The sequence below is a fragment of the Hippoglossus stenolepis genome, chromosome 12 (genome assembly GCF_022539355.2).
Source record: "Hippoglossus stenolepis isolate QCI-W04-F060 chromosome 12, HSTE1.2, whole genome shotgun sequence".
NCBI lineage: Eukaryota > Metazoa > Chordata > Actinopteri > Pleuronectiformes > Pleuronectidae > Hippoglossus > Hippoglossus stenolepis.
Genome location: NC_061494.1, coordinates 5,688,548 through 5,715,544, shown reverse-complemented (window position 1 = coordinate 5,715,544; position 26,997 = coordinate 5,688,548). Strand labels below are relative to the sequence as shown.

The following is a 26,997-nucleotide window of genomic DNA, read 5'->3' as shown; positions in this document are numbered from 1 at the left end:
ATTTTATTTGTATAGCACCAAATAGCAACATACATTATCAAGCCACTTTACATAGATTAATTATATAGAGAAACCCAACAGTTCCCATTACAAGGAAGAATGTGATGATTGTGAAGGGAAGAAACCTCCATTTTAACAGAGAGAGACACCTCTAACAAAACCACAGTCAGTGTCTGCCTCGTCCGGTTGGGGTGAGTGGGGAGAAATGGGGGAGGGGGGAGAGGTGGGTATAGAAAGGAGGGGAGGAAAGAGAGAGAGGGGAGGGAGAGAGAAAAAACACAAAGTAACAGCCATGGGAATAAAAGAGGAGGTGTGAGTTGCATTATGAATGTGCATGGTTGTGTTGTTGTGCTGTATTGTGAAGTGGATCTGCTGCTGGATGCGGAGCCTCGGTGAGGAGGAGAGCACCTCGGATCATCTGACGGCGCACGGCTCCTCCCAGCTCCCTCCGCTCCGCTCCACGCAAACCAGACAGCGGCTTGGCCACAACTCTCCAGCCGCGTCTCAGTGCACACGGGCTCGTCTGCGAGAGCCGGAGCCGGGAGTCGACTTATCCAGAAGAACCCGAAGAGTCCGCTCACCTCCCGTGGTGTCCGCCTCCGCATGAGTCAGTGATGAGAGTGGCCGAGAGGAGCGACGGACGCGTCTCTTCAATGTGGACCGGCGGTGCGCAGAGGTGCGCTCCATGCTCCAGCAGCATCATCACCTCCAGCAGCATCCTCCACCTCCTCTTCCTCCCTCTCCTCCTCCTCCTCCTCCGCTCCTGAGATCAACCCAAACCCACGAGGCGCGCTGACATCCTCCTGTGCTGAGCGAGGTAACCAGATTTTCCTCCACTTTCAAACAACACCAGCAGCTTCTCTCACTCACATGCCCTTTTTTTTAAGCAACACTTGAAATCTCCAGCGTCTGACAATAAGGATGTGTTTTGCGTTTGGATTCACGGGCGATTAATTGATCAATTATTAAGCATGGATAAATCCAGTGTTGCCTCACAGCAAGAACAAATCTCTGGCATTTTGAAACGTGGTCATCCACTCATTCATGTGAAACGAGAGCATCGTCTTTTCCCCTGCAGCTCACATTTAGATGCTCTGCGATTGTGTATTGATCAAACCAATTAAAACGCTGCATCCAATAAATTAGCTTCATAAGAGAACAATCCTATGGAGATGCTTTGGGTCGTGGTTTAAAAAGTCCACTTCACATTAACATGTTTTAAAAGTTTTTGATTGAATTTTAAAAGTTTAAAATAGATTCAAACCCATGTGAGCTGTTCACAGAAGTTCTGCTCCTATAGGGCTGGTGGTGTTTAGCAGTGTATTCTCAGCTCACTTAACCAGACAAGAGCATCTGATGATAATTACCAGTGTCCTGTTGTAACGAACGCAGCCTTGATGTAGCATTGTTTCCCTCTCTGCGTCTCCTCCTCTCTGCCACCAGCCCAATAGTGATGCTCCAGCAGCCGCGGGTGAACGCCTCAAGATGCAAATTGCCACAGGCTTTTCAATATTCACCTTTAATTATGGGGGTGTTGGCCTCTGCGAGCTGAAGGGTTTCTCAAAAGCATCAGCCGAGTTGTTTGACGGAAATAAGATCTCTGATGAAATTCAACTGAAACACTGGCTTTTTTTCCCCCCAGCATGCATCACCACCTACATCCTGTCCCATGGCTAAAAGTGGGATTTAATTGTTGTTTCATTCTTGTGCAGTGTTTAGTCAGAGGCAGCGCTTGTTCCGGAGAGTGGGGTGGACTCTAAATGTTCTCACAATTACAGTGTGTGTGAGTACTTATTACACAGAGGGAGGCTGTATGGTTTCTAAGATGTAACAAGCTCCTTTCCATCATGCTTTACCATCAAAAGCAAATCACTTTCTTTTATTCATTTTGGGAACCAGATATGAAAAATCTAGAAAATTAAAGCTCCAATGGTGTGGGAAAAAAAATCTCAAAAAACTTGAAATTAAACAGCGTATGTGTTAAGAGTTGAACTCCAGAATTAATGTAAAATCTTCAATCAAAACTGAAAGGCCATTAATTGGTCAGACTGGTCGACTTGAGAGAGGGGTCACCCTCGTTATTTTCATACCCGACTAATCAACTTGAATGGGACCACTGTTTATCCGCAGCTATGGGACCGATTATTTAATTTTTTTGTTAAACCAAATGCATGAAGGTGTAGATAGAGGCTGTAAGTGTTGACGAGCACATTCGTAAAGGCGATCGCAGCCTGCCGAGGTTTTATGTTTTCTAAATCCCCCAAAAGAAAAGTCATGTACGACTGGACAAACACACAGGGTCAGTGGATGTTGCATCATAATGTGTGGAGAGCTCCGTGTGGGAGGGATAGAGAGAGGAGGAGAAGGGGGTGGTGAAGAGAAAAACGGTTTGTTGTCTTCAATTTCCTGTTATTGTGTTTTGTTTGATGGAGTTTATCCAGTTGGCCCCACTTGAACAAAGAGGGGGGTGGATGAGAGGAGCAACTCGACAAAAGTGCATTTTTCTTTTCCTCAACTTTTTTTTTCAAGAGCAATAGGACATAACAAGAGAATAGAATAAATAATTGATGAAGTTATGTTTGCTGAGTTAAAGGATTAAAACTATTAGGCAGTGCACACGGGAATATTTATTGAAAATGCTAATTAATTCCTGACTTTTTTTCTCTTTTGGTTTGGCTGATTTTTCCTTATTAGGAGATAAAAAAAAGAGTTCTTGTGTTTTTTTGCTGTACAATGCGCTTGATGCAATGTCAAGGCCTTGGTTTCTGTATTCAAGTCCAACTTATAACAAAATGTATCTTTACAGAAGAATTAGAATATGCATCCTTGGTATTTGTTCTAATTTGAATGTGTGTTATTTGGTCAGAATTTGAATTACCATAAAAATTAAATGAAATTTTTCACATTTATTTTTCTGCAGCTAGTTAGAGCGCAATCCTAAATGTCGGTATGAATTTTTAGTTCCTGTGCTGTAATTTGATTGGAGCAGGATCTGTGTGGGCGCTCATCAAAAGAAGAAAACAAATTATATTTGTTGGCGACATCTCCCCCTCCCGTTTGTGTTCTTAGGTGAGGTGTTGAGTAACTATACCCTGAAGCTACATCCACACTACTTTGTTTTTGTTACCATCTCTGCCACGGATACACCTGGTGTCCACATGACTCCACCCTAGTTTTAGAGTTGCGAAAATGTGGAAATTTGGAAACACTGTTGGTCCAGTTTCAATATACAACTCTGGGGAAGCACTTTAGTCGGGACGAGCAGAAAAGGAGCTGTTAGGAAACAATGACTCACACACTCACAACCGCTTTTGCTCATTGGTACTTTTCGGTCACGATGCAGCCAGCTGACTTGTTGGACTCCTGTCACATGACCCACTTCCAGAGGAAAACAACCAGTGTTGGCCCTGACCTAACAGTGAAGAACGCAACATGGATAATCAATTACCAGCACTGCTGACCCTGTTGTCTTTGTGAACAGCAGCTATCCAGTTAAACTCAGCATTTTACAACGATACAACTGCTTACATGCATTTGAAACAACCCATTCCTGCTTACAGGCGCATAGCCAGTGTACCGGAGTGGCCACGTGATCTGTGTTTTCAGGTGTTGGAGAGGAATTAAAACTGATGCGTAGCCAATGTTGTTTGGGCAGAGATCGTTTTAACTTGAAAATGCAGTTTTCAAATAAAGCATAGTATCATAGATGTAGCCTCAGTACAGGCAATCCAACAAAAAAACAATCCAGCCAGCTGCAGTGCAAACTGGATAATGGATCCATCATGTCTCATCCACAGGTTGGTGCGCCTGTCAGTGTTGGAGCTTCTGTCTGAAAAGCTTTGGCCAGTAAATGTTGTTTTTAAAAGCATTGCACACTGTCAGGTGGATAGCTGGTAGTTAGCATTACTATCATAGTTAGCATGGCAGAGCCTTGTGTGAGTAGTGTACAAAAAGAAGATGCTGCTGCTGCTGTGTTTTTGGTTCAACAGAATGTTAAATGTGCCAATGCATAAAAGTGAACACGCTCCTGATAACATCACACACACACACACACACACACACACACACACACACACACACACACACACACACACACACACACACACACACACACACACACACACACACACACACACACACACAGAGAGACTTCATTCTCTGCTCAGGATGCCATCACTCCACTATATCTTTATATAGCAGATAGTTGGGATCATGGGACAGTGTGAAGGAGTGGCTTTCTCTTGTTTCCATAGCGACCGGGTTCACAAGGTACCAGGTATCATTATTTCCTGTTCACCCTGTTAAATAGGAGTTGTCAGCTGTCATGTGTCTGATGACTGGCTTTGATCCGAGCTAATGATCACTGTGTTGGTCTCAGAGCAGCAGGACTTATTCATTACGCTCTCAGTCAGAGCAGAACATGATTTTTAAACGCATCCGTTTGACGCAGCAGGTTCTCTGTCCTTTTAGCTTCTTGATTTTGGATATGTACACCTCTATGATTAGATCAGCAGAGTACACTCACTCATGCAGCATTGTGATGCTAATGTCATACAGAGACAGTGTTTTTGTGTGTGCATGTAGAGTTGGCTGGATCCCTTGTCTGCCTACCCCATGGACTGATTACTGATCAGACTAGCATTTCATATCAGCCTTGTGGGGGGAAATTAGAGGATTAGCAACAACTTCATGCTTATTCCCTACGTATCTTCCAGGCTTCTAAATCCTGTGGAAGCCATTGTTGTTTTTAAGTAGCTTGGCAATTGAGCGTGGAAGCAAACTCTGATTCTCCCAAGTCTACGAGGACGTGGCACTGCAGAGAGACAGTGTTCTGGTGCTACCTCCCTTGCTATTCATTCTCTTTCATGATGTGAAAGTGAGAAACTGGGGGCCATGAAGCCGGCTGCAAGGACCTCTTCACTCCAATCCTTGGTTCATACATAATAGATAAGTCACTGTAACTTACAGTACAGGGGCATAACTAGGCTAATGCCCAGATTTGCATATTTGTGCCGAATTCCATAATTCATGAGTGTGCAGCAGGCAGCGGCCCTTGGTGCAAAGAGCCACCTTGGTCCATATGCTGTGTGCCACATCTCAGGGGTTGCTACCTACCATGTGCACCAACAGCACAAGTATTAAAAAACAGCATGCAAACTGTCATTGCCTGGCACATGGGAGCCTCGTCTTCATCATCAAAAGCCTCGGAGTCTCAACTCAGCCTTTGGGGAAGCCTTATTAAAGGCATGTAGAATGTGATGACAGAGTCAGACAACAGGCTTTTTTCTGCTTAATTTAATTCAATTCTGATAATAATAATAATAGGACGGAGTAGGAGTGGGTGAAGACGGAGTGAGCGGGAGGGGGGGGCACGGTGACGCCTTCTAGTGAGCACATTTCACAGGCCACTCTTTCACCGAGAGGTTCAAGAAAAGCCTGACGGCGCCATCATTGCCAAGCGTTATGAAGTAGATTTATCATTCCACTTGATGACGGGCTAAGTTATTTATTCATTACCTTTGTTCCCTGCCCGCCTCAGATGAGTAGGCACATGCCAGCCTCATCCCTCATTATCGGCGATTGTGTGTCAAACATTGGTATTTTGTTTTTGTATCACACGCATGTCTTGTCATACTTGTCAGATAAATAGTATCTGCTGCTTCAGAGAGATCACGACCCTGTCATGTGGAGTGAGATTTGTTTTGATTCGCATGCCTCTGCTCCGCCATATGTATCAATTTATTTTGTGTGGGTGTCTGCAGTTCTGTGAGGCTAGGAGGAAGGGAAAGTAGACGATAGCGTTGTGACATTTCTGTGTGTGAAATATGTTTCTCCGGATTTCTTTACCCAGACATACGTATTTTTCAAGAACATCAGGAGAGAGGAAGTCAGATCAATGGTTGGATCCCCAGTAAAACACATCAAGCCTTTGTCAATTATTTGGAAGAGAACCAGTGTAATGTCGAGGTAGCTAAAGCCATTTTCCTCTTTTCCTGCTTTTCCTTTCCTCTACACATCACTGGTAGTAATTTCACAGGAGCAGATGAATACTCATGAGAACAAAATGCCAAGCGCTGGTCCTCCTGGCTCGCGCCCATTGCCACCACCAGAAGCAACATTTGACATTTGTTCTAAAAGCGCAGAGCTGGGTTTGTCTAGATGTGAAATTTGATATTTAGGCACATTGATTTAAGTGTATTGTGGGAAGGTCACAAGCCGAGCAAAGGCAGTGCGGACAATCTGTGCTTTGTTTTCTAAGTTAAGTGCACACGAGATGAAAATAATGACCTTGTGTTTGTCCTTCAGAGGAAACCCTCTCAGCTCCAGTCAAGCTCTACCTATTAATTAGGTAGAGAACTGATCACTACAAGGTCCAACAGGTCTTTTACATAGACATACAGTTTACAGTAAGTAAGTCACATTGGTCTGCAGAGAATCTCTCGGACCGTCTTTGTGTCCGAGGGTTCAGCAGGCGGTTGTGTGCAGGGGGCTGTCCATGGTGCTGAATGACCCACTTACTCTTGGCTTTTTGGAAAGGAGCTGATCCCCTCTCTCTTTCCCACCTCAAAGGGAAACACCTCCCATCCGACACTTGAAATTGCAACTGGCTTAAAGGCAAAGAGCTCACAAAAAAACACTCTCTAAACTCTGAATCTGATAGATAGATAGAAAGAAAGATAAATAGATAAATAGATAGATAGAAAGATAGATAGGTATGCAGAAAGATGGACAGATAGATAGATAGATAGATAGATAGATAGATAGATAGATATAGACACAGAAACACTTAAGAATCACAGAGATTTAGGTAACGGCTCAGCAATGGTCAGTAAATTGTCAATATTATATATTTAAAAAAGATTTAACTTGAAGAATTTTTTTTAACTCCAACCAAAACCAAACACATTGTGCATTGAATTACAGAGTTAAAAGTAGGTGTCTATGAAAATAAATACCAATACAGCCGCAATTACAAACAAGGATTTACTGCCGCAATGATTGTGTATTTACAAATGAACTATTACTGAAAGTGACTGTACACTAAAGTAGATATTGCTCAGCACTCGGTCCTGCAGCCTGGTGTCCCCTTACAGCCAGAGAATAGCAGCTCTCAGACGGTTCTTTGCAGCCGCTCTGGAGTCGAAAGAGCAGCGGCCTCTTGTCCACTTTTATGCCACAAAGCAGTTTTTACTTTTTATTAAGTGATTCAGCAGATTTCAGCAGTTACACAACGAGTGAACAGAAACACTCCACAATGTAATTAGTTTTACACTAAAGTCTTAGCACCATCCTACATTTGTAAAAACCTGAAACTTTCTATGATGATTGTCACTCAACACATATTAGAACTATATTAAAATATAGATTATTTTTCATAATTTATATATGTGGAGAAGTAAAATATTTGAAACAGTATTGTACAATCATCTACCATATTATGATTAATTAATTAATGGGAGTTATTTCCCTCTGAAAGCCTCCTCCTGGGCATTTTCCTATTTCCAGATTATATTATTCATCAAATTATTAATCATTTAATCTGGAAGATATTTGATAAATTAATCAAGAATGGAAACAGCCATTAGAGCTTTGAATATAATGTAATGGAAAACTAAAATATTGTCACTAATACCATTCTGCCTTTGCAAAAGTTTGTCAGATAGGTGTTAACTGGGAAACAGTGACAATACATTTTCACTATTATCTAGATGGACAAAATGATTAAATTATCATTTGGGAAAATAATGACTGAAATTTCACCGACCGTTTAAGAAATGTGAGTTGCAGCCACATATTGCAGTTCTACTAATTACAGTCTGAAAAACAAAAGCATTGTGCATGGGACATGTTCCACTTGTTTCAGGTTGATTTACACTCTTCACATTCTTCTCTTCTTCTCTTCTTCTCTTCTTCACATTGTTCACTTGCTCTTCAGTTTTCTCCAATGTCCCTTACAATTAGTACCATATGATGCACTTACTCCTTCCCCTGGGTTTTGCCTCTCAGGCGACATTCAGGCTGCCCTGACTTGTAGGTGGAGGTTAGGGCTGAGGGGGATACATGCAGATAGCACTCAGGGGGGCTGCACAATTAATCATTTATGTATAATTATTATTAATGCTATCCATTTTTTTCATTTACTGTCAATGTTCCAAAAAGATGTTGATTACATTTTCAGTCATAAATAAGGCACTAAACACAGCTCATTGCTGATAAAATATCCAGTTTAAGTGGGAACACATTTAAATATACATAAGTTTATAATGAAGTCAATGTTACAATTCTCATCTTTAAAATGTGTAATAACATTTTTACAGTCAAATTTACACAATATTATATATAATCCTTCAATTGAGAAAAAGTAATTGAATGGATACAGTGGTAAAATAGGTGCGTCGAAGTTGATGCCTATGGTCACAACTTGTTTCGACTGTGACATAACACCAAAATAAAACCTACATAAAGATTAATTAGACACACAAAAAATATATTATTATCTTTTTTCCCTGCCATGAGTAGGCACATGTGAACAACATGAATCGTTTGGTGCCACCATAGCACTAAAGCTCGACACTCAACTGTAAAGCTGTAAAGCGTATTTAGATATCAGAAACACTGAGATTAACTTTTTAATTTATCTATGTTCCTTTTTATTATATTTCTTTATTTTCCTATTTCAGTTCCTGCCACATGATTGCAATCTTGTAATTACATCTGTTGTTTCCACAAATGTGTGTAGCAGATGTTCAGCATGTTTAGTGTGTATTGTTGGATCAGTTAATAAGTGTGAGCCGTGATAATTTAGGAATAAGGGGATGATTATTATTTTCATATTTGCTCATAGTTTTATCATCTTTGCAAAACAAATTCAAATTATCTTATAAATGGGATTCGAGCAAATGACAGTAAATAATACACAGACTGAAATGCTTTGGAAATTATTTCTATTTAAAAGATTGATTTTTCTTTTTCTTATTCAGTAAATTAACCTCAGAATGGATGTGAGCAGATTATTTGCAATGCATAGTGTCCAAATGTGTGTTTCATTATTCATGTATTACTTTAAATTAACTTGACTTATCTGCATTTTATTTTTTCATATTTCATGGCATGCATGCAAAGTGTATTCTCCATGTCACTGTATGTGTGTTTGCATCATCAGGGGGAAATGGGGCTGTGCTATATATTTACACACAGGTAAAAATCACATAGGGAGGTAACAGACAGGTTTGTTTTCTACAGTATTAATTGTGCACATCCATATTAAGGTTTTACACTGGTTTAATAATGTTTTCAGAGTGTATCTTTCACAGTTTTCATCATGTTAGATCACACCTTCCAGCTGGTTCAAAAAGTGAATGTGTGATAAAGACTGTCCCCGTTCAGCCCAATAAGAATCGGACAGAATCTGGCCCTCACCTTTAGAATGACTTTTTATCACAGGCTTTCCTTTTTACATCAAATCCCCTCAATAAACTGCAATGGGATTACAAGTTGTAGGCATATATCTGCTCCAGAGGTCTGCAGCCCTGTTGGGATTAGATATGGCATTTGATGTCAGCTCCCAAGGTGTCAAAGAATAATATACCATCCTTACTTCATCACTTATCAGTACAGAGCAGGACAGAGGAGCCGGGCTCTGCCATTGTCCACGATGTAGCACTAAAAGTCAACGCAGGTCTTTCAGCTTTGAAAGAAACTAAATGATAGATGATCAATAGCTGATTAGTTGTCATTTTCAAACAAAAAGCCCAAAGTTTCTCAGGTTCCAACTCCTCAAATGCTATTTCCTTCATTTTTTATAGTGAGTTGAATATATTTGGGTTTTGGACTGATCAGACCAAACAAGCAATTCAAATCTGCCGCTGTGATAGGTATTATTATATTATATTATATTATATTATATTATATTATATTATATTATATTATATTAAATTAAATTATATGCCAAAAGAAATCAGTTGTTATTCCTACTTTGTTCTTTAAACTACAGTGGCCGAGATGTCTCACACAAATGCATTACTGAAAAACACAAGTGCCATAAGAGCCGTACAATGGAAACACAACCACAATGGAAGTGCTTTATTGATTTCATTTCCAATTCAAGCTATGTGCAGTTAAAGAATTGCTAAACATCAGACTAAAAATGTCTCCGTCTCCATACAACAATGCAACTTAGGTTCATCTGACTGACTAAAGTTAGCAACGTCCTGATGTGAGATGACAAAGTACATATGAATTCATACAGACAATGAACAGCATTGTTCACAATCATACTTTCATATTTCATATTTCATTGTCAACATTGGTTGTTACTCACTTCTGTTGTGGTTGTGTTTCAATTGTGTAGCTTTTGCGGTTGTGTTGTAGCTTATGCATTCATGTTGTATCTTTCAAAACGGTGCCATCACGAGAGAATCTCTCTGACTTGTGCTCTGCTCAGGGAAGTTTGAGCAGCTACACGTGCCCATTAATGATTTGCAGAGAAACAGATGCAGTAGCACTGGCTTCTGATTTAATACAAGAAGCTCTCCACATGGGGAAACTCATTGCCCAGCAAATTAAACCATTACCTCCCCAGTTGGAGTTAAATATGGAGAAATTACTCATTTAATGTCTGATTACTTCCTAATACACTCATCTAAATACAACAACCACTCATTACCACCAAGTAAATTCTGCTTCTTTGCGAGATAAGGGTGGTGGGTGCTTGTCAGGGCTACAGTAAAGTTTTATTAAAAGATGTTAAGACGGTAAGAACGCAAAAGATTTCATGTGTTGGGATTCATTATGAGATGGCTCTCTAGTCTGATGATATGTCTTCATTATCCAGCCCAGCACCAGGCAGATAACACCGCCTCATTTGCTTTCAGAGCCTCAATTTCCCCAGAACGATAATGCGGCCTCTGTTTTGCGTCGCCGTGGTGAAGACAAGCAAACCATTTTCAATATGCACGAAGGATTACAAAGGTTAATCATCAATTTAAAGCTAATCTTCGTTAAATACCAATAGGAGCGTGGCATGTGCTCGAGACAGATATAATCAGACAAACCCCAAAACAATCCTCGATCTAAATGAAGTGAAAGATGCTTAATCTAGGCTTTACAGCAGCAGTTGATGAACGAAGAAGGCGGAGGATTGCATCGCACTTATCGACTAATGTTCCATTGTTTTAAGGTTTGCTAAATTTAGCCGTCAATTCTACTGGGCTAACGGCAGCAGAAACTGTGCCACTTCTTGTTGTGTTTTTTAAGAAGAATTAGGTTGAGAGAATCCCCAACAAATCACAATCAAGGTAAAGTCCCAGTCTGCTTCTGCTCCGGGAGTCCACAGAAGGAAATGAAGCTCCTATACTCTATCTACCCTTGCTTCATTGTTGCTATGGAGTTGAGATAATTATGGGCTTTTAAAGTAATGCAGTCAGAGTGTAATTAATTTTCTCCCCTTTTCTCAGTTAATATGCAGACGACTGGGAACACGGGATTCACACAGGATATTAAAAAATGTTTCATAACTGTGCAATGTGGCTTTTCATGATATCGGAGCAGCATTTTAACACAAAAAAATTATTATCATGCAGTTATCTATGGTAAAAATAGCCACATACTGGACTGTAGCTCCCAGAAACTTTTATTGAAGAAAAGACAGCATTTAATCTTTGTTAGGTTTGTGGCCGAAAGGAAAAAGAGAAAGATATACTGTTTTGTATACAGGCTGATCACATCATGGTCACATCACACTATTCATAAGATGAATCCATTTGTCATTCATTACTGGTGCACGAAAATATTTTCAAAAAATATGAAGATTTATTTTCCTAAAATCCAAAACCCTAATTCCCAAAGGACCAGCATAATAAGAGTATCAATCAATCAATCAGTCAAATTCTATTTGTGTAGCCAATATTCCCGAATCACAATTTGTCTCATAGGGCTTTAACAAGGTGTAACATCCTTTTAACTGGGGAAAAAAGAGGTAGAAACCTCAGAGAGCCACATGTGAGGCTGAACACAAAATTAAAATATTTACAACATTGATTAGAAAATATATTGTTTAATTAGCTCAATTTAATGGATATTTATACAAAATTTAAATAATAGAATTTAATCGTTCTGACAGAGTTTTTAAAAAGGTGCAGGAAATAAAAGTTTGATTTTATTTTCACCAAACCTTTTGACTAATAAGAAAAGCCTGTGACAAAACATTGCATTTCCCATTAACCTGAGCCATTTAGGTCTCCTGGGCAGGCATTTACAATAATGGGAAATAGAATCGGCTCACCTTAATGGCTGAGGCAGTAATTCCTTTGACAAGGTAGACTCCTTTAATAAAGATAAGCCTCCAAGAAAATCAATAAGCCCAACTAATTTCGAAGAAGACTCACACTCGTCTAGACAAACACAACATTCACACCTAACCAAACAAGCCTCGCAAGGCCCATTTTTTAAAAAGGCATTGACATTGCTTTGACAACAAAAGGCTGTTTTCTCATCTTTGCCTCAGAATCGGGCCAACAAGCAATCCTGCAGAAGCCCCCTTCTCTGGTTCCTTTTGTTCCCCCAATTAGGCCTCTGATGTCGGGGTCCACAAACTTCTCTAATTAAGAATTCGCTCTTCAGAAAACATCCCCCCCCCCCCATAAACTGGCCCTCGCTGCAGAATGTGGGGCGATAAAAGCAGTTATTGGGCCGGCGACCTCCTTTGCCTCTTGTCTCCCATAAACACTTCAGTGGGTTTTACAGGACCGAGGAGGGGGCCGCACGAGCAATAAGCCAAAGGGGAACAGTGGGAAGGGGGAGGGGGAGGGGGGGGCTGATGACTTATTCATGCAGCAACAAGAGGGCACAGATGAAATTGACAGTGAGAAGTCCTCATAGTTGTTATGTAGTTCTGACATAGCTTGTCTGACACTTGAAGCTGATTCATCTTTGGCCTGGGCTTCAAGTCAGTCTGCAGCATTGTGATTTTCAAAAGGATAAAATACTTGTGCTTGTGCTGTTTTTTTTGGCTGGGAAATAAACAAAAAAGATATTACATATTCATTAGCTTTACCAGGGCTCTGACGGTAGCTTGTGGGTTTACCATCACACCAGCAGAGACAAAGCTCTGCTCAGAAAAGTCACCCTGCTGAAATGACACGATGTTTTATTCCTTCTATCGTCTTAACCTGATTCTGTCACATACCCAGAGCCGCGCTGGCACGGATATTGTCATTAAGTTGCAGACGCGTCTTCTCAGCAATTTAAATGAGTTTGAATTCTTTGCATGTACCTCACTTAGCTGCTCTGTTTTCCTTTTCATGTGCATTAAATTCAGTTAAAGCCGGCAGTGATTCTTTCTTAACCCCCCACCTCATCTCAGTTCGTGCATGCTCTAGTGATTTAAACTGATGACAAATCCCACCTCGCTATGCAGGCCGAGCACAGAAAGTGTATGGTAGGATTGCATTCCAGCCGCTGCTGGTGTTATGTTGGCCAGAAAGAACAAGACGAGATGGTGTAAAGAAATGGAGAATGCCAGTACCTGTGGTAAGCCTTCCTTGAAAATGTCAGTAAACAGATGTGTAGCCCAGCTGGCATGAGAGTGTTCAACCCGGTCAGGCAGAGAGGAAAATTCTGCGCTGAGGTACGGCCGACCAGCACCAGTGATGGTGTGGAGCGGTGCTGGAAGGCAAAGGCTGTAAACGCTGCAATAAGGGAGTGTACGGCAGCCACGTGGAGCTATGATGGTTTACACCCGCTCCCACATCTCTGCCCAGGCAGACCTCTGAAGAAGTTCACCGTCACAGAGGCAGAGCTGGAGATTGTTATTATAGATAAACACTTACAATCTAGTTTACCCTGCAAGTAGGAAATTACAAGGATGCAGCACAGCAGCTTCTGATTTCACTTGCCTCCGAGGTGTGAGAGTCACAAACTGTGCTCGGCAAATGACGCAGATAATGATTTTGAGTTTGTTTAATCAACAAACGTGCCAAAGTTTTCTTTCTCTGCAGGGGCTCAAATGTGTATATTTCCTGTTTTTGTTGGTCTCATATTGTTTTAAAGTTAGTATCTTTCACTTAAAGACAAAACAAGACATCTGAGGATGTAACATGGAGCATTTTTTCATACATTTTTGACATCCTTAAATCTTCTTATGTTATATTCCAGAATATAAAAAAAAGAGAAAAGGTTTGCCTAGATCATATAGTATTCGGTTCATATTGAATAAAATTGCAACAATAAGGAAAACATTTGTTTTAGAAACACGCAGTAAGAAATAAGCTGGATTTCCACTTCTTCTGCCTTCTGGATTCAAAATCTTGGTGAGGCCTACTAATCTCATTGTTTCTTGAGAAACTACAAAACCCCATTGATTATCACCACTGTCAAACATTTCAGAGAGAGCTACTGATAATCCCCTTCTAACATATGTTCCCGCAAAATTACAAATTTATTCTCATAATATTACGACTTCAATCTCAGACTCCTTTTAAGTGGTCCTAATACTCTGTCATGGAATCATGAAAGGTCTACTTAGAAAAAATATACAGTGATTTATGCATATCACACATTTTTAAACATCCTAATAACTTCAAATGTCTCAAAATTACCTGTGTTTTCAAGAAAAACACTTGGGCAAAACGCAATCAAAATGTATAAAGCCTGTAATTATGGAAGAAATCTCCTTGATTTGTCAAACTGGATTTTTTCACCCTGATGCTTACATTGAAAGCACGTTAGTAAAGGATCAAAAAACATGTATCAGTGCACATATAGACCCCGACTGTTGACGGACTTGATTGACTGTGAATCTCTCCAATGATGACATGTTGTGAACGTGTCTGATGTGAACACGATTCATTAAAAGTTTCAGACTCACTGCACTGAGACAGCCGAGCCCTCTCAGCCCACACAGTCCATTCCCTGTGATTAAGTTACAATCAATGACCAGCATGTAAAGCAAACAACTTGAATTACTTATGCAGATGAGGTAGCTTGATACTCTGACAGTCGGAGTCCAAGGTCACCGGCTGTGGCCAAATGACATTCCAGACATGTGTGGGTGTCGGCGTCAGTCTGATACTCTTTCCATTTCTGATCTGCATATCTAACAGTTACGCTTGACTTGACTTGCCTTTCACACGTACGGCACAAACAAATGAGACAGTCAAGTTGTGTACACAGGGGGCCAGTCGATACCTGCTCGCTGACTTTCTCCAATGAGGTCTGGTTGTTTGCAGGAAACTATAGGGGCTATATTGTTTTGCGGCAGGTTGCTTCTGCCTCACAATCCCCTGCTGCTGCTGTGTATTCAGCTTGGCGATACACAGTGCTCTCCCTCTTATTTATTTACCGTACACATGCAGGGATGTGCAGCAGGGAGCGTCATAACCAGCACGCACACATCTAACTGTACGATGCTACGACCTCTGATGCGGGCAAACGCAGGACACCCCTGTGGGAAGCCGATTCAAGTTGAGTGCATTATTATCAACTAACTGCAACCTGGTGTTGAAGCACTTCAGTGCTTGGCAGCCAGCAGCACATCGCAGAAGGTCCACACACTAAACCTCAAGTTCTGCAGTGCCGAGTACATATTTGCGATGGCAGGAAAACACTGGCAGATCTGCGGCGTGCGCCTTCCAATAGGATGCGGCTGTGCCAGGGAGAGGGAAAGGTTTTCCAAGTTATGTAGAACTGCACACACCAGCTGTAGCTTGGGAAAATAAGCACAAGATATTTGTCCCAAAAAAATACTGAGCCCTGTAGTGCACATATAACTCAGTTCGAATGTATTACATCCTTTGCCCTGGTGCACAGCTTCCACAGTATATAAGTCAAGACTTGGCTAAGGTGGGATTTACTCCTGATGTGTAACTTAATGCTGGTTAGGAGCTGCAAGATTGATGGCATTTAATAAACAACTCTACAAGATCGTAAAGTTCTCTAAACGGCGTGCATCTTTCTGCAGTTTGCTCATCTCAGCTCTGATATCTTTGTCAGCACCCAACAGGCCTCCCCGTATTTTTTTTCTCATTAAACTATTCATCAGATTGGCCTCATCAAAGATTAAGAGTATCCTCGCAGTTCATTACAAGATGCCCTGCTTTTTATTTGATGAAGTAATTCATCCATAATGCATGTGTATATTGCAGGATGCCTGCGAGACTGGAGAACAGCATCGGCTTTCCAAAGGCTTAGACCCGCGAAGAGAGAATAAAGTTGGTGCATTTGTTTTTGATTAAGTCGGCATTTCAGAGAGTTCCCTCTGCGATGAACTGTAGAGCAATTACTTTACATGGAGAAGATCAAACTCATTGTGAGAAGGAGGAAAGTTCTGATGGGAAGAGCATGATAAGAATTACATTAACATTAAATCGTCGGAGCAGAATTAGCTTTATCTGAGTGGTGGTGATGAGGAGGCCGTGCTGCAGCGTCGGGGATGCTGGCGCCGCAGAAACCACACGTGCTTTATCAGAAGTGGCAGGCTGGATGAGGATCATCAGGCCACTTGCTGATTGAATTCCTTCTCATCGTCTGTTGTTGTTTCTGACCGACCACGGGACACATCCCTGAGGCTTGGTTGGCTCCACTCATCCAAGGGTGATGTGCGAGTCCACCTATTTTATCTGTGAAAATGCCTCCTGGGAATCCAGACAATGTCAGTCTATGCTTGAAATAAATCTCCGAGCATTGACAAATGTCAAAGATAAACTGGAGGAAGCCAGGGCCGGGGCATCCAGCGAGCTGAAGGGACGCTGTATTGGTTCAACTAGGGTGTGTTAAGGCTGCGGTATTGTGATGGTGAAGTGACAGTCTGTGGCTCCGTGCAGCTTCGTTTGACCCCCTGCCATTTCTGCAACAATCAGAAAAACCAATGACGGCAGAAGAATTAAAGTAAAAGTGTGCGAGATGTTTGTTGAGACAGATCGTTATGCAAATGTTGCCGATGTAGCATAAACATACATTTGTTGACGAGGCACAGGCCTTCATCGAGTTGGGCGGCTCATGTTCTTCTGCTGCACAGATGGCAGTGGGCAGAAGGAAGGCACTACAACAGTCTGCAGGAAAAAAACAGAGCTGAAAAGATTGCCATGCTGAGATGGTTTAACTCAATGTATAGAAGAGCACAGTTTAAAACACTATAATTAGTGCCCTGGGCCACATGTGTCTGGATGTACTCTCACATGAAAGATTACACCCTCTTCAAGTCCATAATGAATGCCTGTGCTGACATGTGGGTGTGGATTAGGTCATTGTCTTACTCATACGCTCCCGGAATAGATAAAATATCGCTTATCATCAGAGCTGTGGCATAATTTCTGCTCAAAACAAGGAAATTTTGTGTTTCCATCCTCGGTGTCATCGTGTGAAATGCTGCTGAGCTGTCGGATAGAGCCGCCTGTGTCAATATTAGATAACGCCTGTCCTAATAATGGCATAGATCTTCTCTCAGACCTCATACACTCAAGGTTGAAGTCTGTTCAAGGTTTCTATCAACCGTCTAATGCCTAACATCATATCCTGTCAGACCAAATCAGCATAACATATAGTGCTAGTGCTGCTATAGACCTGGCCAGAAAGGATGCAATATTACTGTAACACATTTTAGTAATGAAGACCAAGCAATTAGGGTTTAACGATGTGAGGACTCAAGTACAAAGGGATCAAATGGAGATCAATAATAATTGGCCAATGTGACAATGAGGAATCGAGGAAGTGAGACTTCCTAGGTGGTGGCACCTGTGGTTCCTGTGAGGAGAGCATGTGAGAGAGCTGAGAAGACAAGTTCGGGTTGTGACAGCTGAGATAAACAAAAGAAAAAGGGGTTGATAACAGACTAACAGAATCACAACACACGTGATCTTTGTTCCTGAACTTAAGAAAGAATGTAGAAAATGTAATTATGAACCACAGATTATTGTACACGTATTGTGCAAAGTGTTGATGAGATGACGTACACTGAAAAAATTATTAATAAACTGATAACACACAAATAAATTTCGTTTTTTAAGGTTAGCAATTGTGTTAATATAACTTTCGTAATTTTAAGCTGAAGAAACCATTTGTTACCAAATTATTAGTATTACTTTGTTTAAATTGGTACATCATTTTCTTTTTCAGTGAAATTAGAAACGCTTTTGAAATGATAAAAAAAAGAGCTAAAAATCAATGATATTAATTTGAGATGGTTTTCCAGCAGGTGGCCCCAGAGGAGAGTGTTATCGTGATAATGGTTCCTATTGCAGTGACACCCACTAGTCAGTGTATTAGATACACCAAACCTAATAAAGTTAAAAGCAAAATTCCTGTAATAAGTCATGACAGTTATACTTTATTAAGAGATTTAGATTTGACTGTACTTTCCTTTTGAGCGCTGCTGTTTGTGGTGCTGTTGACTTGTATTGTGTTTATCAGGCTATTTTGTCCCCCCCCCCCCATTCATATCACTGAGGGGAGGTTAAATAGCAGCAGCACCCATCTGCAAACTGTATCATAAACCAGCACCAGCATTATCTCGGTGTGCCCAATAAAATGACACCATGCATCTCTCCAGAAGAAGTCAGTGAGAACCTCTACTGGTTACCAGAGATATTCTAGTCAGTGAAGTAGCTGTAGGTGCTGCTAACCATTACAGTAGCATCATGGTATTGGGAGCTCTCAGCCATTTACCATTTACCATTGAATGACTCCACAGAGCAACTGGAGGGTAAATGCCTTGTTTTTGGGGCACCTCAGTCAAAGGCACCTCTGCTGGGAGAGCATTGCTCATTCCCCGTGCAGTCACATTTTCCTGACCAGCTCGGAGATCGAAAGTGGCGACTCTCCTTTCTCATGTTACCACAGTCTCCATCCTATATATATATATTCAACAGTAAGTGGCTGTAATATAGCAGCAAGCTAAATGAGTGGGGACCACTGGCTCATTATTTCCTAACATCGTGGTCAAATCAGCTCTGAGAGGGGATTGAAATGCCCAGCAGTGCTCAAGGTGCCCCTTCAGAAATCCCTTGCATGCTGATGCAGAGTGTATTTTTAGGGTTTTGGAAACTAAACACGTGGATGGGAATGAAGGATTTTTTCTGGTCTTGTTTTGCCCCAGCAATAAACAGTATTTTATAACTGCGTTGACTTCTGAGAAATAGAAAAGCTGCGGAGGCTGTTGTGTGAGGCGTGTCGTCGCATCTAAGGAAAAGGTCAAGGAGGGAAAAAGAAATGATACATCTCGATCCCCCGTGAGTCGCTAAATCCTTAAATTGTTGTAAGAGGAATTAACAAATTGAGCCAGTAATCCCACTGTGAACCAAAATGCATTCATAATTTAAAACACCTCTTGCACGTGGGAGTGCGGCTTCAGTTTCTGTTGGATGTGTGTGGGTGGGAAATACATTGTGCCTGTTTGTGAGGGGCGTGTTGTCTCCAACAACACGCCAACACGAATGGCTGAGGAAAAGAAATAAAAGAGCAAAGGGGAGAGAGCTTAAGAAAATACAATGTCCCAAGTGATAGTTTTTGGGGGCAAAGGGTCAATGTATTTTACAAGAGATCATCTAAGAATGCTGTGGGCCAGTGAAACAGAGAGATACAAGAGGGAAAAAAGGCAGAGACACAAGCAGGAGATAAGGAGGTTTGTCTCTGCTTCAGATTACATTTTTTGTCTTCGGCCTTGCTGACAACAAAACAATACCCTGCCTCTGTTGTGGCTTTATGTGGGAATTCTCTGAAATATGTGACCACACACAAAGAGAATGCTAACAATGATAGATACTTTTAACTTACTCATTTGAAATCCATCCATCTCCGAGCACAGCAGCCCCCCTTTGTAATCCAGCTTTATTGCAGTAATTATTTGTACTAATATTTCTAATGAGCATCTATTAAAAAACAAAGCTGCCCTGTACAATACCTGCTGCCTGCCACAGTTAATGGTGGGGGGCCCTCCTGCATATGAATGAGGGTTTGCTCGGTGGATGTATAGAGGCGGCTGTTTGGGTTAATTAGTGGGAACCTGGTTTCCCGTGGCGCTGGGAACCTGTGGAGCCCTCCTCTTAGCCTGGTGGGATATAATGAATAGTGCAGATCTGTTGGCGGTGCTGTCTGCTCAGGCAGCAGGCAGCAATTCTGCTCTGAAGCCAGACGAGTTTCACAGCCTTAATGGTCTGCGAGTGCAGCTCTCGTGTGTGGAGGCTCTGTATCGCGAGTTCGAGTGGAGCAGAGGTTTGATTTTGTTATCGGCAGTTGTGCCTTTGACGGTACCGAGTTCAGTTACTGCAATTATTCATAATTAGGGTCAAAGACGTGCTGCAGTAGATCACAGCGGCAGGGAACGTCTTGAACATATCTGTGGCCATTTACTATGAATACAACTAATTCAGAGACAGAGAGCGCTAAGACTGGGATTCACTTCTCCTTCATTTAATTGATGACAAAGTAAATGTAAATGGATTATAATTATATAGTGCATTTCCAGTCTTTCGTACAGCCCTTTTATATCCACACACTTTTCATACACTGTTCGCAGAGTAGTCAGGGGCAATGTGAGGTTTAGTGTCTTGCCCAAGGACACTCCAGACTGGAGGAGCTGGGGATCGAACCTCTTTTACACCAATATTAGCGGGTATACACGGGTGATTTAAATGTGGGTAAACCCAATCAAAGAAGGCGATGGACTTCTTTCCCATTGCCTGTCAAGGGGTTTGCTTCTCTGTTTTCTGTTTACCCCACTGCGTCATATTCAACGTCACGAAATGCGTCTGAAACTAAGGCGCTCTCTCACCGTCTTGCCAATTTAGCACATTCACCCGGTTGTCGTGTTTCCATCATTTGACCAGTGTGTAGATGCTGAGTGTATTCATTCCCATCGCAGACAAAAGCCAGATGTTAGTGGGTTTTTTCACCAGTGGAAAAGGGGCTTTAGTGACATGGGTGAGGCCTCTCGAGCCACAGCCACCGCAGACAGTCAAGACTGTTGCGTCCTATCCTGTGTTCTCATTTCATGACCAATCTGGCTGAATTTGAACTGCTAAATACGATATGATAATACTTTTCCCAAGATAAATCAATTCTTGGTGGTATTAAGTATTTCATACCAATTCTCTGTTGTACAAAAATCTAAAATCTGCACACCTCTCTCTGTGAGTGAGATCATTTTTAACATAACTGGTACAAAAACTGAATTCTATAATAACACTGACAAGAAGCTGGATCAGTCACATTAGAGCCGATACCAGATCTCCTTAGATTTCAAGTGCCAGGACTGATTCAGAGTATCTGATTGGTGTGTCCCTAATAAACAGATAATGTTGTTACATAGAGAAATAATAGAATCAGCAGAACATGGGGGTGTAACAATGAGCGCAAAGACATCATCAGAAGTTAATGACTCTTCAACTTGCTTTTAAAACTGTTCATGATATTTCCAGTTCCACCTGCATTTTTCCACAGTGAGATTCCAGTGTGCCTGTTTTCGGACTGACTGCTCCTTCATGCTCCTGTGGAGGATTAAGATTATGCTCTCCCACCGGTTCCTGCAGTAGATTCACAGAAGCCAAACATGCAGACTCCTTAAGCAGAACAGTGACCAAAGAGATTTGAATCTTTTCTCTCCTGCAGTGACCGGAGGAGGTGCATGTGTGAACACAAAAGTCCGAGTGAGAGCCTCCGGAGTTTCTGCAGACTTTCTGAGGCTGGACCCCCTAGTATAAAATCTGCCGAACCTCCACAGGAGTTGCTCTGAGGACATAGCAGTAGATTCTCTGTAGGATTCACCGTGAGCGAGTAGGGGGCTTGATGACGCTTTTAACACGCGACAGACACCAAATATCTGAGGAGTAAAAAGCTGTGTCACACACAAAACACAGACGAAGATGTCAAGAGAGTTTGTGGTGATAAGAGCTGACGCCAGTGTCGACGTGCTTCAAATACAATCATGTGATATCCACAGCAGAATTAATAGGTTTCTTCATGCCTCCACCTGTTGCTCCACACCTCACCTGAATCCTGCGGAGGATTTGTTGCTTTTGTGAATGTGTCTGAGCAGAGAACCTCCTGTTTTGTTCCTCCTCCGGAGAACATGTCTGAAAACAGCTTCACTGATTGGTATGTTACTTCTCCCAGCTCTCACTGTGGCCTGCCAACCTTTGCTGTGCAACCTTCCATTGGCCCCACAGTGTTCAGTGGAAATAGTCTTGGTTATGTGGTCTGCCAGATAGCGTGGTTAGCTACGTGCCAAATGAAAAGCTGGAAAGATGCATCAAGTGCTGAATAAAGCAATAAGGCCCAGTGGAATGTAAAACAATGGCTCCTTCCAGGTGGTGGTGTGCTGTAAGCGGAGTGGGGGGAATTGGATGAGACAGAAAGCTCGTCTGGCTGCCTGGCTGTTAGCATTGGACTTGGCAGCTCTCTACCAGGGACATGCTGACAGGCAGGCGCGCCTGTCACAGCACATAAGTGCCTCCTCGCACAACCCTGAGCCCTGTAGGGCAGGTCGACCCTCCTGTGTTCAGCTCACAGGCCCAGGCTCACAATCGAGCCACAGATCGCAGTGGGAAACAGGGGCATGTGTCATAGCCTTTACATGGTTGAAAGAGCCTGTAAGGTGAGAGAAAGGCCACAGGTGACATCGTACAAATGTGCTATGCACAGGAGTAATTATATTCCTCATTAGAGAGACAACTTATATAAATAAATTGTGCTTGAGGTGGAATGTTTCTTCAACCAGATACATGATTAATAATAAGATTTGTCACTGAAAACAATTCAAGTGCACAGACTCAAGTTATTTTTATGCATTTGAGTTTCTCAACAAAATGTTAAAATGACTTTCATATAGCAGTTGATCATCAGTGTGTCTAACAAAGTAATTTGTTTCACGTTATAGGCTAAGTCAGATGTATTTATATAGTTTGTGAAATACAACAGGAGTTGAGCCAAAGGATTTTACAAAAGTGGCGAAACAAAACAATATACATGATGAAGGTAAATGAGATTAAAAAAATTGGGACATTAACAGAATCATGAGACACAATCAATAAATGAATTTTCAGACATGAACTCCAGAAAAAGTCTGTACATTTGTTTGCATCTGTCCAGAGTTTTCACTCGGGAGCTGGCAGGAGAAACTCTGGAGAATGTCCGCCGCAACTGACTCAGATATCTGGGTTGTCACATGCAGCCCCTCTGGATCATTTCAGGAGATTATCCAGAGTTTGGTGCAAGTCTGAAAGCAGCTGTAGTGTTTTATTGTAAATATTAAAAAATTGTCATCTTCCCCTTTAAACCCCCAAAGATAATGGTAATGATGGAATTTACTATCTCACTGGTGGAGCTGTTTTCCCCTCGTGTGCTACAAGCCCATCAAAATGTATGTAAATATATGTATTTAAATTATCTGAGACCTACAGTACAGTAGCATACATAATAAGTAAAATGTGTGTGTGTCTGTCTGTCTGTCTGTCTGTCTGTCTGTCTGTCTGTCTGTCTGTCTGTCTGTCTGTCTGTCTGTCTGTCTGTCTGTCTGTCTGTCTGTCTGTGTCTGTCTGTGTGTGTCTGTGTGTGTCTGTCTGTGTGTGTTCCCAGGCAGGGAATATCCTCATTTATTTAGATTACCTTACAGTGACCTTTGCTGTTGAGGCTGGATGTTTGCATAGCCCGGCCTGGTTGTTTTGACTGTAGCAGCTCCCTCAGCTTGTTTTCCTCATGAAAGCATTTGAATACTTTTGTTTTGTTTATTTTTTTAATTAATTCCGTGACATTTAAAAAAAAAAAAACTTGTTCTGCTATTTCATCTCAGGGCTGCTTGCAACAGAGCACAGGGACTTTTCTTCATGATATTTAGCAGCACTAACATAAAAAGTGCAAAGGACCAGACAGGTTTTCATTTTTCCCAAGGTTTTGAAGGGCCCTCAGCGATATTATTAATCTAATTTAAAGCTGTAAATCCTTCTCCTTGTGTACGCTGGATCTCGTATCGATCGTTCTCGGCACATATAGGAAATCAAAGTCGCACAGAAGTGGGAACTCATCTGATCTCCTGCAATAAATTTGTCTTTGAACGTCTCCAGATGCCTTGATATTGATGCTTGGGTGTGTACGCTGAATGTATTGATCCTGGTGTGGGTTTTGACCTGGTCGAGGGAGACAAAGCGCTCTGGCCTCGTCTCCTGGCCTTCAGCCACACTTGCATATCGCAGACACATTTTCTAACGAGCTGTCTGGCTAAATGTTTTTCGGTGGGAGAAATTACAATATCAATTGGAAGTGACTTTATAGAGTGAGAGGAGAAAGCAGATGGGAAGAGGGAAGATGAAAAGGGACTCAAAGAAAGATGAATTGAGATTATCCTTTTGAGATGAAACACTTACATGACACTTACACTGACATAGATTGTATTTATGGATGTTCACAGGAATGAGGAAAGTGCAATTTCAGTATAATGCAATCATTCATTCTGCTTTAAATGTCTGAATTTTTTTTTTCTTTTTCTGTCTTTGTTCTCGCTAACAGATGTGCTGTGGAATGCCGATGATTCCTCATCCTCCTCCAGTTCAAATCCAATGGCAGACGAAGACTGCGCTTCCCACCGCTCTTTTTACCACTGAGATCACAAAGACAGATCTTGTCCACACCTAAACCCACTTCCTATATTTCTTGCTTCTGTCTCTGCCAATCTTCACTCTCAAGCCCATCGCCATGACTTGTTTCCTGATATCAGCCTTTCTTCTGGTTTTCCAGACATATGCTGCTCCACGTGAGCTCATCCAGCCAGGATATAGCATAACACTGGACCCCATGGACCTTGCTTCTGGACTATCAGCAAATATCACTGGAGATGAGTCCTCATCTCCACCTCCAGGAACAAGTAAAAGAGCCCCACATAGTATCATTATTGGGGTACGGAAAGGGGGCACAAGAGCACTGTTGGAGATGCTCGATATACACCCTGAGGTTGCTGCTGCAGCCACTGAGGTGCACTTCTTTGACTGGGATGAGAACTATGCCAAGGGCTTTGAGTGGTACCGAGAGTTGATGCCCTACTCTTACCCACACCAGATCACAGTGGAGAAAACTCCTGGTTACTTCACATCAGCCCTTGCACCGGAACGCATCTGCGCCATGAACTCCTCTATAAAGCTGCTATTGATCTTGCGCGACCCGGCCGAGCGAGTCATCTCTGACTACACACAGGTGTACTTCAACCGGCTGGAGAACCACAAGCCAGTGCAAGCCATTGAGAACCTGCTAGTGCGTAATGGAGCCCTAAATATCAGATACAAGGCCATTCAGAGGAGCCTTTATGACGTCCATATGCGTAACTGGCTGCGTCACTTTCCCCTGGAACAAATACACATCGTAGATGGGGACGCTCTGATCCATGACCCCCTGCCAGAGCTTCAGAAGGTGGAGCTCTTCCTTAATTTGCCCCCAAGGATAGTGTCCTCCAACTTCTACTTCAACCAGACCAAGGGGTTTTACTGTATCCGAAGTGACGGTCGAGAGCGATGTCTGCACGAGTCGAAGGGACGTCCTCACCCGGCTGTCAATAGCACCATCCTCCAGCAGCTCCGCTCCTACCTACAGGAACACAACCGAACCTTCTTCAGACTGGTGAAGCGCACCTTTGACTGGCAATAAGAAACACAGATCACAAATTGGACTTAATGAAGCCACTCCCCCCTGGGATGAGGACAAAAAGGGGGCATAAAGCACTTTACAGAACTGACATTTAACAAGCCCTTGAATAGCCTCTATACAACTGTTGTGATCCCTGGTTTTATTTACACCATAAGGCAAAAAATGTGAAAACAGGGTAACGCTTTAGATTACAGTCCAAAATGTACAGTTACTCCAGAGGTATGGTATAGTCTTTAGTACTCACGGTGAAAGAGTACAGTACACACCAATGCCTATATATGTAGTGTTGGTACTTAAAAGATTTGAAGCGATGGAATAAGGGGGTAACAACTTGCGATCTACAAAGAACTTGTGGTACTTTGTATCAGTGCGTACTGTACTAGTGGCCTACACTTTGGAGTAATTATGCTGTACATTGTGGGGCATAATCTAAAGCGTAACCTAATACTGTAACTCGAGGCGTAAAGTTAAATGGAAGAATCTCCAAGCTTAATAAATCATTCTCTCTGTGCTGGAAGTGTTTATGTGATCAGCGAAAACAAGTTCACAAAACTGATGGACTTTTTTTTTCCTCCTCTCTCTTGTTTGATATTCTTGTTCTTGATAATAAATCGTTCTGCTTTCAAATGTAACAGAAAAGTGGGTTGTTTCCATCTGTCTCCATTTCATTCTGGCCATGAAAAAAAAAACCTTAGCCTTCTAACCTGTATTGTTTAGGGTGTATACTAAGGTAGGCAGAGGCATTAGAATAAGCCTTTGATTTGCTGTGGAGAAAGTTAGACATTAATGCAAGGAAATGGGAACCCTGGAGCAGCGCTTTAGTAATACAGGAATCACTAATGGCTTTGGACATTGAAGGTAGCCTGTGCCTGCAGCTAAATCAGTCAAATCTCCATAGTCAGCAAGCGCACTTCCACAGAGCTTGTGTTGCATTTTGCTGCTGCTCTATTCAACAATTTGCTCAGCTGTTAAATGTAGTCATTAAATTTTACGCCTACCAGTGCTGTAAATCATTTATAAATGATACTGTATCTGCATATATGGGTTTTTTTCTCCGCAAATGATCTATCTTCTGAATCGTACTTAGCAAGAAGTTTTCCCAGAAACATCTTGTTGTCCTGTACACAACAGATAGACGGGTCATGTTTCTTTCATTGATTAGGCTTTAAACAGCAGCCAAAGCTACAGCTCCAATGGGAACTGATATTCATGTGATCTCCCCACTCTGTCTGCTGGAATAAGCGCTATAACTCTCCTGAGGCGAGTAGTCATTGATGCTACATTGGATCTATATCCAGAGCAAAACATGGGAGGAGGTGAATATACCGTAGCTGTGGGCGATACAGAAATATGCTGAATATTTATATGAATAGTGTA

The 26,997-nt window shown here is 41.8% G+C and overlaps 1 protein-coding gene across 1 annotated transcript; it reads left to right on the top strand.

Annotated features, from left to right (window-relative positions):
• The first annotated feature begins 319 nt into the window (after positions 1 to 319).
• Positions 320 to 26,259, top strand: hs3st1l1 (heparan sulfate (glucosamine) 3-O-sulfotransferase 1-like1). Its single transcript, XM_035171796.2, has 2 exons — positions 320 to 817; positions 24,493 to 26,259. The coding sequence occupies exon 2, from the start codon at positions 24,679 to 24,681 to the stop codon at positions 25,618 to 25,620; it is 942 nt and encodes a 313-aa protein (XP_035027687.1). The 5' UTR covers positions 320 to 817; positions 24,493 to 24,678; the 3' UTR covers positions 25,621 to 26,259.
• Positions 26,260 to 26,997: the final 738 nt, after the last annotated feature.